The sequence below is a fragment of the Antrostomus carolinensis genome, unplaced genomic scaffold, assembly GCF_000700745.2.
Source record: "Antrostomus carolinensis isolate BGI_N321 unplaced genomic scaffold, ASM70074v2 scaffold14981, whole genome shotgun sequence".
Taxonomy (NCBI): Eukaryota; Metazoa; Chordata; class Aves; order Caprimulgiformes; family Caprimulgidae; genus Antrostomus; species Antrostomus carolinensis.
The window spans coordinates 23,291-43,225 of NW_010293590.1; the positions used below are offsets into that span (position 1 = coordinate 23,291).

At 39.0% G+C, this 19,935-nt stretch overlaps 1 protein-coding gene across 2 annotated transcripts in view; it reads right to left on the reverse strand.

The window, feature by feature from the left end:
* The window catches only part of SLC12A4 (solute carrier family 12 member 4), a 33,872-nt gene extending 15,648 nt beyond the window's left edge, over positions 1 to 18,224 (reverse strand). For both annotated transcript variants that reach the window (XM_010177340.1, XM_029087301.1), the window contains exons 1-10: positions 18,053 to 18,224; positions 14,492 to 14,586; positions 12,227 to 12,358; positions 5,826 to 5,972; positions 5,203 to 5,257; positions 4,725 to 4,855; positions 4,032 to 4,273; positions 1,983 to 2,197; positions 822 to 986; positions 640 to 738 (exon numbers count right to left, since the gene is read on the reverse strand). In XM_010177340.1, coding sequence (XP_010175642.1) covers positions 640 to 738; positions 822 to 986; positions 1,983 to 2,197; positions 4,032 to 4,273; positions 4,725 to 4,855; positions 5,203 to 5,257; positions 5,826 to 5,972; positions 12,227 to 12,358; positions 14,492 to 14,586; positions 18,053 to 18,224 — 1,453 coding nt within the window. The remainder of the gene's footprint in view (positions 1 to 639; positions 739 to 821; positions 987 to 1,982; positions 2,198 to 4,031; positions 4,274 to 4,724; positions 4,856 to 5,202; positions 5,258 to 5,825; positions 5,973 to 12,226; positions 12,359 to 14,491; positions 14,587 to 18,052) is intronic.
* Positions 18,225 to 19,935: the final 1,711 nt, after the last annotated feature.

Consider the following 19,935-nt stretch of genomic DNA (forward strand, 5'->3'; position numbering starts at 1 on the left):
GGGGGAGGGGGAAGAAATTACAGTCCTGTAAGCTGATTTAAGATGATCTCGTTTCACTGACTTCAAAATAAATACATAAATGCATTGGTACAAGTAAGCAGCTGACTCTACACATGAAACCTTCCTCCCTCCCAAAAAAAACCCACACTTGAGGAACACCTAGTCCAATTTCTAACTCCAGTTTATCTTGCCCTAAAATGTTTAAGAAAGCCTGTACTCCTTAATGTCACTCAAACCAAAAGGCTTTTTTTATTTGTTTGGGTTTTTTTAGAGGAACTGAAATTTATGATCTCTTTTTAAAGCCTTCCCTCATCTTTATGGTCCAACTGCATCCTAAAAAAAATTTACACCTCTATTCCACCAGCCTGAAAAGCTACAGACCACTGCGTAGCAAAGAAAAGCAATGGAAATGCAAAAGAAAAAACAAAAAACTCAACATAAAAAGGGGGGTGGAAAACAAAACAGGATAATAATTCTGATGCCTTCAACTCAAGGACTGTTGGTTTTTTTTTCCCCACTGACCAATCATACTCACACTGATAATTTAGTCACTTGAAAGCAGTTCCACAAATCAGATACACGGTCATTCCTCTGAATCACTTCCAACATGCCAGGACTCTACTAATTATAAAAGGATACAGACTAGTGATGTGGTGACAATAGCAAGAATTGTTCCAACAGGAATGGATTTCTGTGCATCTTTCAGGTCCCCTGATCTGTTTGAACCAGCCATGATACCTGAAAATACATTTTGGACGTAAGATCCAGGGAGAGAAGAAAGCTCAGAGACCCAAGATGCCCTCTTGTCCCAGTATTCTCACCGGTCACTGAAGGGAAGAAGATGCCAACCAGCACCATGAATGAAGTAGCTATATCTGACAGCACATAGAGATGAAGGTTGTTCTTCTGGCCTGTTACATCAACAGATGGGTGATGTGCTTTCTCCAGTATCTCTCCTTTCTCCAAATAATTGCTCCATAAGTTGTCTTCAATGTTGTTATCACACCAAAGAAAAGAAAAGCATGTTTCAGTTCAAACCTGTTCTCAATAGAATGGGTCTACAACCAAAGATTACAAATGCAATTCAGTGATCAACACAAATTAAGACATATCCAAGTTACATGAAACAAAATGTATATTGCTTGCTTTCCAGGAAATCTGTAACAGAAACAGTAAGTATGTATGAATAGCCTACAGCAGTCTAAGCACTTTTTATCCTTTAATATCATTAAATGTCATATTCTTTTAACTTTATACCTATTTTAACTCCAAGAAATACATTGACTATTTTTAATGAACCACCATACCCACACATAGTAGCTCAGAGAATCCAAAGCAGCAACAGTGACTAGATTTCTAGATACAAACTGATTTGTTCTTCAGACAGTGGAAAAAATACAGAATTATGTGGTTGGCATTTGAAATTTCACTAATAAATGCTGAGTCCATTTTAGAAACTAGACTACTGGCTCCTGTGCAAATGGGAAGCTCAGGCACTCAGCACCTGCACAAAGCAACTGTTCTGTGGAGTTCACTTCAATAATGAACACTTTTCAATGACATTATATTCAGGAGCAGGCAAAGAAGGAGGTACACTATTTTTATACAAACACTCTTATCTTTCAAGACATAGTCTTAACCTGTCTAAAATTGAGACTCATAGCTACACAGAGTTTCAACAAATTTTAACAACTTACTCGTGTTAGTATAGTTCATATTACAGTTGACTTTCTGCTGAAATTATGACAGGTACAAGGCAAATTTAATCAATTTTACAGCAGACAAGTACTGTATCAGGAGAAAAGTGCTATCTACTCTTTAAAAGATTTTAAGACTTGGTTTTCTTTACTGAAGATAATTTTCTTCACTGTAATTACATTTCTCATTTCTTCAGTCCTCTTTCTTAACCAGTAGGGAACAATTCAACCCGTTTCAACTGCTTGGCACATCTCCTCTTCAAGGGAAAAAAAATTCTAGCATACCTTTTAAAATGCCACTAGCAGCTCCTGGAATTCCTGCTATCTCAGAGACGTTATTCATTAGGAAATACTCATCACAGTTCTCGGTGGTTAAGTTTGTACTGTGGCAGAAGAGCTCCCAAAGCTTAGAGGCCACAGTAATGTTATCCTTAACTATGGTTTTGGCACAAACATCAAACTGATCTCTTGACAAAGTCCTGTTACCCAACATGCAAATCCTGGAAGGGAAATACAAAAACCAGTGTTGTTGTATGGTACCGGGAAAATGGAATCCACCCCCTCCTTAAAGGGTCAGAAGTATAAAGCTACTTTTCCAACAATTTTGGGAGAGGTATAAAAAGCTACATCAGTGTGATTTATTGAATTTGGTAAATTTACCTTAAACAATAAGAGGGAAAGATTAGGCAACATTTTTGTTTTCAGTTAAACAGAACTACTGGAGTGGAAGAGATCTGAAGAACACCGGCATTCAAACTACTAGATATTTGGAAAATCTCAAGACATTTGGAATCACATTATCCCAGTTTCTGTATAGTAGCACTCAAATAATCCCTGACATTTTAGTTTCAGAATTAGGAACATACATTTCAATCGCAATAAGCAAAGGTTCTTCTTGTCAGAAGATACCATGGATAATTGCTAAAATCCTCCTGCGCCTGTTGTGTCTCACCTAACCATAAACACAGTTCATTCCAGCACTGAAAACTTATAATCCACTTCTCCAAAGTGGTTGCACAAGACATGGTGATACAACATAACAGCTTGCTGCCACTAAAAGTTCATTCAGTTTGTCTTCCCAGTGCCAGAAAACACCCACAGCAAAAAAAAAAAAAAAAAAAAAAAAAAAAAAAAAAACCAAACAAAAAACCAAAACTGTTTCCTTCATTTTAATAAGTTTAATTGTTTCACAGGTCTCATCAAGCACTAAAGCTGGGAAAATTGAAGAGACAGGGCCATTTTTGTAGGGTCTGCAGGGCTGGGAACTGTAACTTCAGAGAAGCCTTCCCCTCCAGAATTAAAAATAAATACATGATCTGGTTACTTCAGAAAAAAACAGCCCAAGGAAGAAAGAGAAAGACGGGGGAACATACAGGAACAGTCCAAGAGATAATAAGAGGGAGGTACAGATGCTGTTTTATTTTTACTGCTGTAAACCTGCCACTGTTGTAAAATATTATAATCATTGGGCCCTAAGTATCGAAAGGGAGCACTTGAGGGTTGTGAGCACTTCGTTATGGTCACAACATTTTAGGATGTGAACAATTATGCAGGCTCAACTCCTCTATTTCCATTCCATTCATCTCTTGTCAGCAGCATCAGGCAACACTGCATTTCTGGTAAAACACATGTATCCACATTACTGCTGCTCCAGTTCTGAGTTTAAGAAACCGTGTGACATGTTTAACTGCCAACGTGCCAAGGAACATGTGTCGTGTTCAGAGCAGAGCCCCTCACGTGGCAGACTCCTCTGCTTTCAGACCAAGGGGAAATTTCACTGGAGCCTCAGCATGGCCCCGCTGTCACACCTCCCACATTCCTGAGAGATGCCCTGTTTCTCAGCAAGCAGCTGCATCACACCACCACAGTTTCCAACCACGAAGGCATCACATCATGTCTGACTGGCCTGAGGAAAACAGACCGGCCAAATTGCTTGCTCCTGAGGAGGACTGCCATAAATAACCCTCCAAAATTCTTGCTAAATTTCAACTCAAGAGCCGTAGGTTAAGATACTGGATTGTCTTTGCAGGAAGCAGAAGAATCACATGGAAGATGGTGAGCTTCCATCAATCTGTATACTCACCACAAGACTTCACTCTACTGAAACGTTTGAAGAATGTAATAATGCTTTCATTTTAGCCTAAAACTTCTATTCCATGAGCTCTGCTTGTGGAAGACTATTGCTGTCACTATATACAGCTAAAAAATCTGAAGTAATTCGCAAAAAAGTAGCTTTGACAATGTATTAGGCACAAGTTTTAAATAACTTCCATTGAACCCCACTTTCCAAAACCTGTAGGCAAAGCTATACCCCAATCCAGAAATATTACTCACGGAAATTCAGGTGGATCAAAGATGGACTTGATAGCTCCAGCATAAATGGACAGTATGGATATTACTACACAGGCCAAGAAGAGGGAAGCAAATTTGTTAACATATTTCACACCTACGAAGACCACCACTGCCATCAGGATGAGGAATACAGTGCCATACACCCTCATGTTGTTTAGCATAGCACTGGATGCATCATGGGCACCAGATGGATGAAAAATTGCTGCTTGTGGCACAATATATGTCTGAAACAAGAAGAAAGCAAGCTGAAGGAACACAGGAACAGAACTCTGTCTATATTACCATGGTGATCTTGTACCTACACTAGAAATGTAAATCACTTTCCAATTTGCAACATGGTCTTCACCAAGAATCTTCAGTTCATAGGAAAAGTCAAGGGATAACGACCTGTTCTGTTTCATTAGTGCAACAGAGCCAACTTTATCACTGATGAACATATGTCTCTGATTAAGTCATGTTTCCATCTATGTTTTCAGAAGCACTTCCGTTCTGGATACCCACAGAGTACACAGCTTCCAGAGGGAAGCACTAGTGGTACAGAATTGGACACCAAGAAATGGGAGACTTTCTGGTAAATCTCTGCCTGTAAATCTGTGTATGAATACGGACAAGAATACCACAGCATTCTCTATATGCCATTTGTCTTAAAAGCAGGGTTACTCCAGTACTACTCACCAATAAAATCTCAATGGCACCAAGGATATACATTGCTCCTGCAAATGTTGTTCCCAAATAAAAGCACAGCCCTACAGCTCCACCAAACTCTGGGCCTAATGACCTGGATATCATGAAATAGGAGCCACCAGCTATGAAACAAGAAACATGAGAATAAAATTACCATTTATTTATTATTAAAAATTGTAAAATATTCACAACAAGAATATAACAAAAATTATACACCGTGTATTTGCTTTTTTGGGGCTTCAATTAAAGTATCTTTTTGTTAGCACAGGGGTAACTAAAAACCAAATAAAATAATGTTTAGCCTAACTGATACTAAGAAGAAATATCAGAGATGAATTCAGGCTTTGTATCTTGGCTTAAGCAAATTTCTCTGGAATAAAACCAAGCTAACAGCTTATAGCAACTTTTTTTTAAAAAAACAAATGCACAAAAATACCCCACAAATGAGAAGTTTACTAACTACACTTACCTGGAACAACACCATTTGTGGCAATAGCACTCATTGATATGGTTGTCAGCATAGTCTGAGGAAAACAAGGGAAAGGAAGCAATTGTGTCAACAACATTTTTTAAAACATAACTTATTTCTTGATAGAGCAAAGCTGCCACTGCATATAGAATACAATATTTCTATTTATTCTGCCTGGACAGGTCATTATCTGAAAGAAAACAAAGGCAGCAGGAAAAAAATCATCAAGCTGTTTAGACTTTTGCTTGAGAGATGACCACTGCGTTATCAGGTCAAATAATGGGTGTCTGCAGACAAAGCAAGATAAAAGAACGCAGGTGTCCCTCTATCTGCAGCTGAAACACCAACAAAGGCTCGTCCAGCAAAGCAGGCAGTTGTGACCCAGGACAGGCACAGAAACCAGCTGTTTGCTGAGCAAAGGCTGGATCTACACTAGATAATAGTTTACCAGTTTAGAAATACTAGCCAAATAAAGAAAAAAAAAATTACATGGCTACAAACATAGAAGTGCCTGCCATAAATCCAGCTTTTCTTTACAGATGCACCTACAACACAGCCTTTCCAAGTTTCTTAATAGTTTCACAGAGGTTATGTGGTATGTATTGTTTTACCTATATACTTACACAACAGCAGCAAAGTAGTACAATCAGGAAGGACTGAAGAACTCCAGCCATTCCCACCATCCAAGTCAGCCGAAGGAAGAGAATGACGCCGAAGATATTCTGCATGCATGGTAAATACACCCCCATCAGGGTGCCCATGCTGGGTGACTGAAAAAAAAAAAGTCCATTGACATTCATTAACTGGAATTACTCAAAGCACAGATAACCAAAAAACCCAAAAACTTCAGTTTTTCAGTAGTAGAAATCTAGGAAATAGAATATATCCACACACAAAGACTATTGCACTGGACTTCCACAAAACATGAAGCAAACTTAACACCAAAGCCATGAATTCCCGAGCAAAATGCTGACCCTATCACAGCTTCACATTTGAGTAATCATCCTCAGTATTTAACACCAACTACTAACAGCAGAACATAGGTGTATTTGTTTTATTGTAGAACCACAGAGTTTCAAGCATGAAACCCATTGAGTGCTGCAGGCCCCGAGTAAGGTCTCTGAATTACTTTTGACAGTGACCAAGAAAATACAAGTTAGTTACGTGACTTCACAGGAACTGCACGACTGACACTCAACATAGTACCTTGCAGAATTGTCCTTTGCCCCAATAGTTATTGTCAGAAGATAGTCAGATCCAAAACAACGGTATCGAAATGCCACCAATAAGGGTTTTATTTCAAGGAATACAAAAGTGTTCCCTGCATCGGCACACCTGGCACTAGCAGCAAGTCAGAGTCCCAAATCTCTGTGGTTTCCTGACAAGACATTCCATTGCTTCTGCTTTCTGACGTTTTCTTTTTCATTTAAAATTAAACAGAATGCTGAAACATAGGGGGAATAGTGTGACTTCCTAAAGGCTCATCCCTTTTCATACTTCTTTCTAACCTGAATTCCAGAATATATTACAGGTAGAGAGCATTTAAAGAAATCCATGAACAATCACCTAAATGAGAAGGATATTAAAAGGGAGGTGACAACACCTGTTCAAATTGGACTCCACATAGCATTAACTAAATGCAAAAATAAACAGGTAACATGCACTCTTACAGACAAATTAGTCATGAATCAAAAGCAATGGTACTTAAGACACATATATTCCTCTTAAAGCGATACAACGGCTGTTAAAAACTTTGTTCTTGCCTTGTTCTCACTATGGAAAAGTTCAGTTACCTAAGGTAAGTCAAGAGTATATTTTATTACACAAAACAAAATCCTAGAAAAATCTAATGGTTATAATATCACCAGGTCAAAATAAGCAACCCAGGAATTTAGTGCTTCAACGTGCAATTACAAGTTACAATTCAGAATTTCCTCATCTGCATGTGGAATCTGCCCTGCCAAAGATGAAAGAAAACTGTGCCTAAGAACATGAACAGTTCTTTGTTAGAAATGCCAGGAACTGCTGACTGAATTTTTTGAAGTCAGCTTTGAATGCCTTGTGTGACTAAAGCTAAATCAGATCAATCAGACTTTCCCCATACACACTTCAATCCCTGTGAACCTCCTGAAGTACAGTAGGCAACAGAACCACGTGCTGGAGGTTTGCACTGCACTTACCCTATGAGACCTACCAGGATGAGGCCAGAGAGCTGTTACTCAGCTGTTCCATAGTACAAAAAAACCCTCTAAAATGTCATCTGCCATTTGTACAAAAATTACCATCCGAGAGAACTAACCTGACAAGGACAAAAGGAATGGCTGTCTTCTGATACGAACAGAAATGACACTTGTACGTAAGTATCCTGTCAGGGTAAGGTAAGGATTTGTAAATGAATTGATCCAATGCTACAGTGGAGGAGGATCTTCTCAGGGTATCCTTTATAGTGTACCTGTTTCCTCAAGGAGAGGTTTAGATACTTTTGATTCAAGCACCTTTATCTGATTCACATTGTGTCTCACATTGTGTCTTCAGCCACATAAACATTAACTGAGAAAGGACTAAATAATGTTGCCAGGCACTGTGCAGGTTTTGCCCTGCATAAGGGCTTCCCGTTGTCACATCAATGTACTAGTTGCCTCTATAAAGAGATATTCCACATAATTTTATCATCTACCTGACCATCCTTCTGTCAGTCCCCTTCACAACATCTCTGAACCTGGCAGCCAGCATCAAGTGAATTTATCAGATGTGTGGGTTTCTAAAAGTTTGTCAAAACTGGCATCTGGAAAAAAGAAAGCTGCCCAACCTACTGCTCCTGCTACACAGGAGAAGCAAGTGTCATATATTCTACATGCCAGTTTTCCAAGCATTATCAAAGCAGGTGAGATCTCAGCCTGCCCTTTACACACATCCCAACACCTCCTTCTTTTGCATAAGAATTCACCTTAGCTCAGCCCTTTCCTGTCTTCTTCCCTAGGTGGCCCCTGCAGCTTTGCTCTACTGTTCATCACCTTCTCCCCCTCCCTCTTAAGTGGCCTCTTATGCATTTCAAGTTACAAGCTAACTTCAGCCACAGAGGAAGAGAACTTGTGCATTAGTTGTATAGTTATGAGACTACTGCAGAGCAGAGCAGCCTAGGAGATGTCTGCAGACAAAACCCAAGCCACAGCACTGCTAAGTGTACCTCAGGCAAAAGAGTTTACTCTGGATTTTCTTACCCTGTGGAATAAAAAAAAATAGTATGAAAGAATGATCCACAAATACTACTTAAACCAGCTTGTTCACAGCAACATTTTACACCAGTAATCCACAGTGACTTGACCTTTTTTAATAGCATCTTATAACTGGCGATACTAAACCAGTGCTGAAGGGCTGAGCAGAATGCAATGTGAAATAAGAAGGGTACGATGGTCAGTCTCAACAGCTACCACGTGAAAAAAAATTAAAGACTCCAAGCTGCACAAAGGAAATAAAACACACAGACATTTTAGATCAACCAAGAAGGGACAGAAAAATCTCGAAAACAGTCTCAATTTCAGTAATGCAGATCATGTTTCTGTTCAGTCTAATCATCTGCAGACACATAATTGATATAAATATTGATCTGAGTCTGAAGGACACTATTTCCATTGTGCAAGCGTAATGGGTTATCAAAGCACTTGGCTGCAGGGCTCAGGGACATTGATCAGTAATGACAGCTCTTGTGGTTGCTCTGTAGCATGAGGACAGACAGCTGCACAGAAATGAACTGCCCTATTAAAGATACATCAACTAAAATAGTTAATTTATTTTTTTCCATCATGAGGAGGGGATATTTTTATAACACTGCAACTATTAAGTGCTTAAATACAAGACTCTACTTAGAAAAGATAAAAAGCAACCTGATTTCTACTCTATTACATGGAGTAGTGTCAGCTTTAACTAATATGTATCTACCACAGAATGTTACCACCAAAAATATTTAATGGGAATGCTGAAACAGGGGAATATGTTCATATTAAGCTGTTTTGCACTGAAATTGTTTTGATCTTCATTTGCATCTTCCACAAAAACTGCAGCAATTATTCCAAAAGATCAGAAGGGAGATAGTCATGTAATGTATTTTCCAGAGCTTGTAGACATGTTAAGATCTCTTTTGGTCTTGTCACTCTAGAAAGCAGGTGCTGACAACAATGATCCCCATAAGCTAAAGCACATAATTCTATAGGCCTTTAAGCTTAAACTTTGGAAGCGAGATCTCATTTTTTGATACCCACCCCTCAGAAATTCAGACACTTCATGTGCACACAACTGCCTTGTCTCTTTTTTTAATGTGTTTTTTGTTGGTTTGGGGTTTTTTGTGGTTTGTTTTTGGTTTGTTTTTTTTTTTTTGTCATTTGAATGGCTACATTTTGGCAGGTAGGGGTGTCAGGTCACAAAAAGGTATTCACCGAGACTTGTCTTACCTGCTCAGATAGAGAATTATACATTCACTTACTGAAAGGACTGCTTTCTTCATTCAATTTTTGAATACCAGATCTAGAGTCTGCTCTCATCCTCCTTGCTCCAGTTCTTATCTATAAGATGCCAATTCCAGTAAGTGACACATCAGGACAGGCAGCTTACCTTTTGTCACACTGACTGGGTACGTATTTGCTAAGCATACCCAGTACAGCATTCAGCAACAAGTCAGTTAACGATGCTGGCACTTAAAAACAGAACCTGCTATGGTGCTGGGGTGGATATTCAAGCTTTAGTACTAATGCTCACATGGGAAGGACAAGGTAACAGCACTGCATTGATTTATACTTCAAAGGCGATTGAAAACAAATGTGTAGAAGAATCCCACATGCACAGTTTCTGGATACTTTAAATCCATAGCATTGTATAATTACTGCTTTTGAATTTCTTGGTTTTAATAGTTACAATTATTGTCCAAGTTAATATTCAATCTTCTTATATTCTACAAGATGTTTAAAATTTCATATTGCTTATGGCAAGAAAGGCAGAAGAAATTCAAACTACCATTATGATATTGCAGCTGAAGTAATTTATCCCAGATACAGACATACTAGGCAAAGATTCACTTAAGAAAACTGCAGTGTTTACACAGAAAATACTGAGATATTAACACAGGATGATATTGTCACTTTTGTAATGGTTACCCAAGCCATTCTACAAAAACACATCTGCAAACACACATTTTTGGGACACGGGAAAGCATAATTCAGGACAATGCAGGTATTATGTTTTACCATAGAAGTACAGAAGTACAGCTTTAACAAGGACAACCATCTTTTTTTATGGCAGTAAACAGTTTGAAAATACACAAGTGTTTACACAAATCATACCGAGATGTAGAAATATTAACACCAAACCTGACATGTTACTCTATCAGGGATTTAAAACAACTTCTCAGTTTCCTGTTATTTGCCATATTTTTACCTTATGAAGCTATACTGCACTTGCTTTAACCAATTTACACTACAGGTCCATCACCCAATTCTCCAAAGTCTTTTTCCAACAGGGAGGTGACTGACTAGCTTTCAGATTAGACTGCATCTTACCCCAGTATTCTGGTCAAGCAATTAACAAGGAAATAAACAGCAAAAGTGATCAGAACTTTCTCAAAACAGTGAGGACTGTACCTATTGTATCCCCCCCCATTCTATCTTTGTTAGGGTAACAATCCAGCTGCTTTTGATAGGAGGAAGCTGAGATTTCTTTTAGGTTATGCAATAACACCATATTAACAGTCAATGTCTGACATGATTCCCACCAAAAACACGCTAAAACAGAGAGGCAGGTGACATTTCATATTAGTAATGTGAAGGCAAGAACTTGGGACAGACTCAGCAATTAGTGTAACACCAAGTACCACAGAAAAGAAATTCACAGTTAAAACAGCTAAACAGCTAAAAAAAATGTTTAAATTATTTTTTAATGTGAGCTTATAGAACCTGAGCACAGTCACTGCATCCGGATGACCTTCACTCAGCCTTGTAACGATGTCGTATTAACCACAATATTACAGCACCTTAGTGCACGCGGTCTCCGATAAAACTGAATTTTAAGCTTCATGTTGACTAAACAGCTTTGTTATATCCCAGTGTAAAACCCTGCAGAGTAAGGAGCTGGAGTGTGAGGGAGCTGGAATTCGGTGTTCTGCATGGGGTAACGTGCATTCTCTTTGAGAACAATGTGCTGTTCTTCAACATTATCACTGTCATCTCTTTCTGAAATGGCTCAAACCTTGATGGGGCAGCGCTATAAAATCTGTAGAATTCAACTGCTATCTTCATCTTTTGAAAAACTTTCTTTTGACAAAATTTGCAAGTAAACTGACGGGCCTGCAAGTGCCATAAAATGCAACCACACCGCTTGAGGGTTTAGCACTAACTGCAACCCTTGCCTAACTGCCAGAGCACTAAGAACAGCAGTTAGAACACAGCCCTCCTGATAGAAATCTAACTACCAACAATCAAACCCCACCTCCTACCTAGTTATTATCAGGCCAGTCTAAATGAGCCTAACCATCTAAATACAGATCCTTTGGGGCAGAATTCACTTGCCTAAACCAGAATGACACTTGAGCTGCCCCAGGTTGTCCAATCTGACCTCCAACCACCACTCCAGAAGGGTGTTGTCTCCCACAAGTCTTGTGTCATACCTACCAGGCTTGTAGAGATGTGTCAAATACTGCTGGGCAGCTAAAAACAGTACTAGGAAAAAATTGGGGTGTTTGTTTTGTTGTTTATTTAATTCACTGTTAAAAGCCTGACCTCCTTATCTAAACCCCTACCAAATGTAGGTAACTGCACTGTAGTGCACAGTGCTTAATCACTACTGTGATCACTGCTTAATCACTGCCTCAATTCTTTGATAACATCTGGTTACCTACGGAGTTCCATGTTATTTCTTTGCAACACTATCATGGCTCCTGAGAGAGGTTAAGATAAAGCAGAAAGGAGTCCAATTCCCCCAAAATCACACAGGGCATCATCCCGCTCATCAGCTGGCCATGGAGAGAATCTTTACTTACTTTTGATACTTTCTTCTTTGAGCCATCAGTATTTTCTGCTTCTTCATGTTCCTTAACGCCTTGGGTAAGATTTGTGTAGTTGACCAACTTGCCAAGCAGAGATGACACTTTTGGTCGTATATCAAGTTCTTCCTGTGGAAGAAGGTAACTAGTCAACTTCTGCAATTCACAGCATTTATGAAGAGTGGCTGGGGTCATGTCTTCTTTAGCATGCCAGGGAACACACCAGGAAAATCATCCAGGGAATGACAGGATATTTCATTGTGTCTCAACCACTGATGAAAGGATTTCATTCTCTGAAAGGAGGGCAAACCTGACAGGAAAAGGCTACAGGTGCCAACAGGTCTGCACCCTTCTCCTTAAGTGCTGAAAAGCATGAATTATAGCAACAAAGAAGTCATCTGAGCCTTGGGACTGTAAGAAAATAGACATGTGCCTTGCATGTATCTCTGATATCAGCTTACATCAACAGATATGCTTTTAAAAGGTCAAGCTGCCAAATAAATCAGAGATTTGGTGATTAAACTCTGGTCATTGTAGGCACACATGCACTCTGATAATTTTATTACATTTCTCAAACTATGTAATCTAATTTATGTGGATCTAGATAAAAAATCCCAAAAGCCACATTACAAAGGCCTCACACTGTTACATTCATCTCATCCAACCTCTGTTTCTGAAAATAAGATCAAGGTGAAAAAAGAAAAAAAAAATCAAACCAAAATAATTCCATTCCCCTTTCTCTTTGAAATTAAAACGCCTTACATGTCTAATTGCACAGTAAGTAATACATGGTAAAGAGAAACAACTTTCTATACAGGAAATAAATACCAATTAAGAAAGATTTCACTGTCTGGAGTTCTGTCATTTCTTCATGTATCATCACAGTTTCTGGGAAGATCAGTAGCATTATGTGCTTTGTACCTGATGGCAGAAACTGACCCTAAATGTACATTTTCTTATTCCTCCCTCTGATCTCAACTGCAGTTCTCACCTTTCAAAACCTTATTATGATTCCTTCCAGAAAGATGTTTAGGCAACACAAGCTTCCCATTCAGTTGAGCAGCATGGCCTTAGGGATGCTACCTGCTCCTCCTCCTCTTTAGTAGAGAAAGGACCCGCAGCCCTGCTATGGTACTGTCTTATTACTCATGAAAAAGGCAGGGGCTGTGACTAGCAGCAGCCATGCTCTAACTGGCCAACTCTTCATGATCTGCAAGCGAGTTTACACTGATCACGGATTTGCCATGACTGGGTGGAAGGAGCCACCACAGCTGAAGCATGCTTCAAAGTTTCTTAGCTCAAGCACGCTGCCTGAAAATACGGTTGTAGCATTCCCAGGGTGAGCTCCTATCTAGCAGCAGGTCAGTTATACTTGTTCAGGCTCTATGCCACACAGTTGAACTCTGCAGGTGCCAACCTGGCGGGGTGCAGAGCCAGCTCAGGCTGCCTCACACCGAATTCCCAGAATGGGAAACACTGGGTACATGTTGCCAGTATCGCTGTGAAGCTGTCACTCAGAAGCCCAGCTGGAAAGCAGCTGCAGAGCCATACAAACACTCTGCACCGCTCCCCAGCACCTGAGCTTCCAAAAACATTTTTTAGAAACTTAGTCTTAGCACGCCAGGATATATCTGCAGTTAATGCAGTGCCAGTGAGGTGAGGATGTGCAGGAGGATTCTGCTTGGACTTGGGGTGGCTCCAACTGGCCTCCCGCATGACAGTCTGGTTCTCCTTCCTGCCACATGGAAAGAGTCATGACTCTCTGTCTCACAGTCCCAGGTGGTCATAGTATCTGAGCTTTTTCATCACACAGGATATCTCTGCCTACTGGTACCCTGGACAACAGACATACACCCACAAAAAAACATGTGGGGGAGAAACCGCTAGTACTGATACAGTGCAGCTGTAATACAGGCTAATTTGAGTACCTGGATTTAGCACTCTGCTATACCATACCATGGTCTTTCTTAGCACAGTACATCAGCCCACACTAATTTTCCACACTGATTAGCCCACAGTGCCACAGCTTCACTATTTAAGTTATTCAGGTCACCTCTGGTACCACTGTACTTTGCTACTTTATGGACGTACCCCTCAACACACAGAGGGTTCTTAGATTTGCCACATAGTGAGAGTTAGGTACCAACCCACTGCCTGGACCTTTGCAATGCTCTGTCTTCCACTTAACACCATGTGCTCGATCCCTCCCATCTTGGAAGATCAGAAATCACACTAGAAGTACAAAAAACAGTTAGAAATTACCTCAAACAAGGCCAGATTTCTGTCATAGTAATCACCTCCCTTGCCAGCTTCTGAACTGTTCAGGAAAGGGCTGTTTTCTTTATGGTTGCCATGACCTGCAAAGAAAAAAAAGAAGCAGGTTTTGATAAGAGCAGAAAGACAGACTTCTTAACCTTGACAAAAACCACAGTGAATAAACTTATTTGGTCGACTGAATCTGTTTCTTTTTAGTATCTAAAGTTATGCAATGTTATCGATATCAGAGGCATTACTCTCAAGGCAGAGTTATTTCTATTTCCACTTCTCCACTTGCATTGCTACAGAATAAAAAGTCACCTCAAAGTACAATTTACAAGTAGGGTCACAGCTACAGCAGTATGTGTGCCTTTATTCTCTAATGTTCCCTTTTATAACTATTTCTTACATAGAACGGTGACAAGTGAAAAGACAGTTCTCATGCACTTAGAAATCATTACTAATGCTAAGAGCAACGTTTGAGCAGTATGTCCAAACAGATTAGGTAGATTTAGTAAAACTGAACAACTGTGAGACTAGATTCTGTTACTACAATACAGCTCAACATCAACCAAAGCCCACTCCCTTTTTTTTTTTTGTGGTGGTTTTTTGTTGTTGTTTGGTTTTTTACTATACCCACTAATCCTAGACATCAAACGTGCTCACCCCACGATGCCTTTACCCTTACTGTATTTTGAACATCTAGACTGTGCACTCTTCACCCCTCCTATGCTTTTCAGTTAAAACCTAACATGAAGTACAGTAAATGCAAAGCATTCACATATGCAATGAACAATGTTAAAAGAAAAGATAACATGGAAGACCAGTAGAGTTTTTTGTAACAGGTAGTAAACTTTTTTTTTTTTTAAAAAAAGGGCACTAGAGTATAAAATGAGCTCTGGAGGAGAGGAAAAAAAAATTGATTCCAGTATTCAGAAGTTCTCAGACCTGTGGCTCCCATTACACTCTGCTTAACAATCAAAAATTCCTTTCTTTTGCCTGTAACTCTTCACTCCCTGCTCTTTCATCCAATACAAACTGAAGAGATTTCCAAGAATACCTCCTTAAGAAAGGATCAATTCAAAGAATACATTATTTCTTAATTTACAAAAAAAGGATAACCACTAAAGAAATTGAAAATTAAAGAAAAAACTTATTATCTCAAATGAAAATACTGCAAGTTAAAGAAGTATTGTACACTGAATACATAAAAAGCAAGAGATTAAACAGCTGGATTTTTGGTGCATATTTTAAATGATCAACGTAATAAATTAAACGAGGCTGCACTTGATTCTTTTAATAAAACTGAAGTGAAAGTATGTCTGCATTTTGAAATCTAAATCAACTTACGAAATGAACCTAATGGCCAAACAGAAGACTCCTCCCCCCCACACAGTGTATATCAGCCTATACCGCAGCAGCCTATACCTGTTACAAAAGGAATAGCTACAAGAGAAAAAACTATGAGAAAGTTCAATATTATTTTTACTGAGGGGAAGGGAAGCACAATTTGCTGAAAACTGCTCACAAGTGCTTTGAACAAAACTGTTGGAAAAACAATATTCACAAACAACAGAGGTCTTTTTAAGCTTCTGCAAGTAAACACTTAGCTGACCAAAAATATTTGTAGAGAGCAGTCTGCTGTGTGCCTAGTGCTCTTCCCACAGCTCTGAGAACAAACACCAACGTGTTCAGCAGCTGCCTTGCACAAGGGGGCTCAGCTTATTTGCTGACCCCACTTACATGTCAGAGATCTTCACATTGCTGGACATCATAGATTTTTTTGCACAACTAGAAAAATCTCAGTAAGCTTAGCAACATAGCATCAAAATAAAATGTTTATCAACTTCAGTAAAGGTAAATATTTACTAAAAAATCTGCAAAACCTACTTGCTTGCTGTATTTGTGACATCCGTATTGGCAGGAGTACACAAGATCAATTCTGTTGCAGTGCGTGCCGTAAGCTGCGCTGCAGTCCAGGCTATCCTACTGCAGTTGAAGTAATCTGCCATATAGGTTTTACCCATGAAACTGGACACAAGTGCAAATGATAATGACAGCATCAACAGAACTACTGTCTACTTGATTCTTCAAGACTTTGGTCTGTGCAGCACCTTCTCATCAGTACATTTACCATACACAGCAAGGACATGGGTAACTGTGTTGTTTTCTCATTTCCTATATACTAGCTCTGGTAAATGAATGTTTGAAAAATCAAACTGATTTTTTTTTTTTTTTAAATTACTGAGTGATTTTTAAATCAATTCTTTGCTGTCTTAGTTTTCCTTGTTCTTCAGTCAGGAATCTTATCTTACAGATGCAGCTTACCACTGTCTCAAAAAAGTTTAATAGGTGTTCCTTTACTTGTAATGCTTACACAAACTCTTGCCCTTTTTATGTATAAAATCACAGTGTTGTCAAGATAACTCAGACATTCAATCTCAGATTTTTATGTAAGATTACAAATGTTTTTCTCTTTCAAAATACCAACCCTCTCATTACTGTCATGGGTATAACCTACCCTTAGATAAGAAAGATTGCTTCATACCATCTCTCTGAGCCTGACAAAGACCAGTGGTTTAAGATGAATCCTCAAGTTAACTGGCATTATTTTTCAGATGCATCTGCATTTTACTTGCAGTAATTTTTTAAACAATTTATCTCTTCAAAAGCTCCCTTTATCTCTCTCTCTCTCAAAAAGAGCTTCCAGCTCCTCTCTCATTCTCCATTTGCATTTTCAAGCATCACCCAATTCCTTCCCATTAGACTTTCCCTCTGAATTTGACTCCTTGGTGTACTTGCTTTATACATCTTCTGGCACACAGGAAGCCCAAACAAAGCAAAGTGCAATAGAAAAACCAGTAGAACTAGTGACTGGAAATAGAGAATTGTTTCTGCAATTGCTAGGGCACATTTTTCTCTCAATGGAACAGTTCAGACGATAAGAGAAATACAGCTGGCTTTTTATCACATTCACAGCACTAGCTTCATTATCCTGAAAGTATATAGATTATTAATTACTGCAGACAATGCAAAAATAAAAGTGAACTTCCAAACTGTATCATTCTACTGATCCAGTGAAGTGCCACATTAAAACCCCTCTCAAAGACCGTACGCTTTCAAGAGGAAGCAAAGGAGTCTAAGTTTATATTTAAGTTCTTTACAATTACATCTTATTTTAACTTCACCAATACATAGAGCTGGGTGCTGCAGAGATGTGTGCCTGTTCAATAACAGTACTACATTGCTAAGTTAGGGTACAGCCAATTAAATGATAGCAAAAAACACCTTCACCACAACTGCACATTCAGTGCAACTGCTACTTTTCAGACATGTCCTAAATCACAACATCAAAATGTTCATCTCATTTTCTCTCCTTTTACACTCTGTTTCCAACTGCATGAGTAAAACCTACGGCAGATGACCATTTCCTCAACAAGAACCACAAGTGTACTTTGGCAAAACAGAACGGACTGCAGCACTGTATACCATAAGTACTGCAAGAAAAATTTGTCTAGTATATTCCATCTGCCAATGAGCAATACCAGCAGCTTCAGAGAGACTTACTTGCATGGGAAGAGCTTGTTATTTCCATCAGTTTTGGAAGACAGCGGAGGTGACCTTGGAAAGCTACTCCGGGGAATTCTTGCCCCAGCTTCACACAAGGACAGTTCACACACTGAAGCATGAAGTCTCCTGGGCACGCACCATCCTGTGACATGCGTACAGTTTTCCACATTCTTAGTTATCAAGTCTTTGCTCTTGGACAGTAGCTATATGGTGTTAGTTTTCATCATGCAAGATTGTTTTGCAAGGAACATTTCTTAAGAGGGAGTTATATACTCTGTAACAGAGAATAATTTATTTGCCTTAGTCCCTAATTAATCCAAATTTTTGAGGCAGACAAACTATATTCCAAGTAATATCTCCTCTTCACTTGTTTCACTGCTTCTCAGTCTTCGTTATCTTTCAATAATTAAGGCATTTTATTTCTGAATCCTCCCAGTTTTCTTCCAAACCAAATAATTCTATTTGTAGCCACCACTACAATTATACAGTTTATCTAAACATCTCCACCATAGTCCCCTGAACTTTTTATAGCTCTCCAACATGTGTACAGACACAGGTCTGTACAACAAGGTTCACAATCATGTGGATCTCCCTAGTTCCATAAAACATCAAAGATGCCCATGGAACAAAACCTAAAAATAGTATACATAGTCCTATACATGCAAACACACAAGCCCAGGAGAAAGAATAAAAGCAACAAATGGATGTCCAAACTTTTGCCCAACTTTCATCTCATTGCCAAGAAAAAACACTGTGGCAAAACTCTAGCAGATATTCTACTGACTGTTTTTATTTTGTTCTTCTCCAAAAGATTTATGTTGTCTTTACTTAAAAAAAGAAGAACAGAGAGGACAGTATTCACATTACTGCTTTCCTTCTGGAAGGGGATTAGATCAGACAGACACAGTTTCACTGCTTGAGCACACCAAGAGCAAGTCTTTTGTGCAAGCCATTCTGTTTCCTTTAGTAACTGAGGGATGAAAACCAGAATTTAGAGAGAACTACAAACAGAAGACGTATATGAAAGTAACTATAAGAAAGACAGATTAGCAAGGATAAATTAAAGTTGAACTAGGCACAGTGACACTATCATAAAGAAAGACCAGGAAGATTCACAGTGATTAAGTCTACTCAGCCATACTAAAAGAATCATCATCCCTGTGTGAAGGTGGCAAGAGCGGTTGCATGACTCAACCTGTCGAGGTTTTATTCTCCTCTATTGTCAGTTTCTGAACTCCCTTAAAGAAAATCACCACTCCCCGACTTATCATGTTCAGTTAAATAAGTGGAAATTAGTACATCTTAAAACAACTTCAGATCCTTCCATTTGGACATGACTAAGTCAGAAACATTCACCTATTTTTTACGGAGGTTCTATCTATCTGACAAGTTAAGGCATGCTGAAGGTACAGATGGACATAGCCCAACTAGCTTTAGTCTAGCCAGCACACATAACAGGAGAAGTGAAAACTATGGTCATGCTAATCAAGCTGCAGTAAGGCTTAAAACACTAATATATATATATATATATATATACATATATATTCTCAAGAGGGTTGAATTTTGATAACAAACTTATGCCACTTTGCTTGTACAGGGGCATATATGTGAGCTAATGAAATGCTGGTTGGTAGAGGCACACACACCATGCTTATAGTATGCCAGGAACGCACAGACTCTCAGACATGCTCTGCTAGGCAGGCAAGCTGGCCAAAGCTCCAGATATGGCTCCGACCTGCGATGATGGCATGCAGATGGCATAATCCTCCCTGCCCAAAATATCAAGAGCTAAATCTTAACCGAAGGGCTAAATTTCTTCAAAGAATTTTAGCACGAATCACAGTACAAATCAGAGTTAGAACTGAAATGCTAGGTTTGAC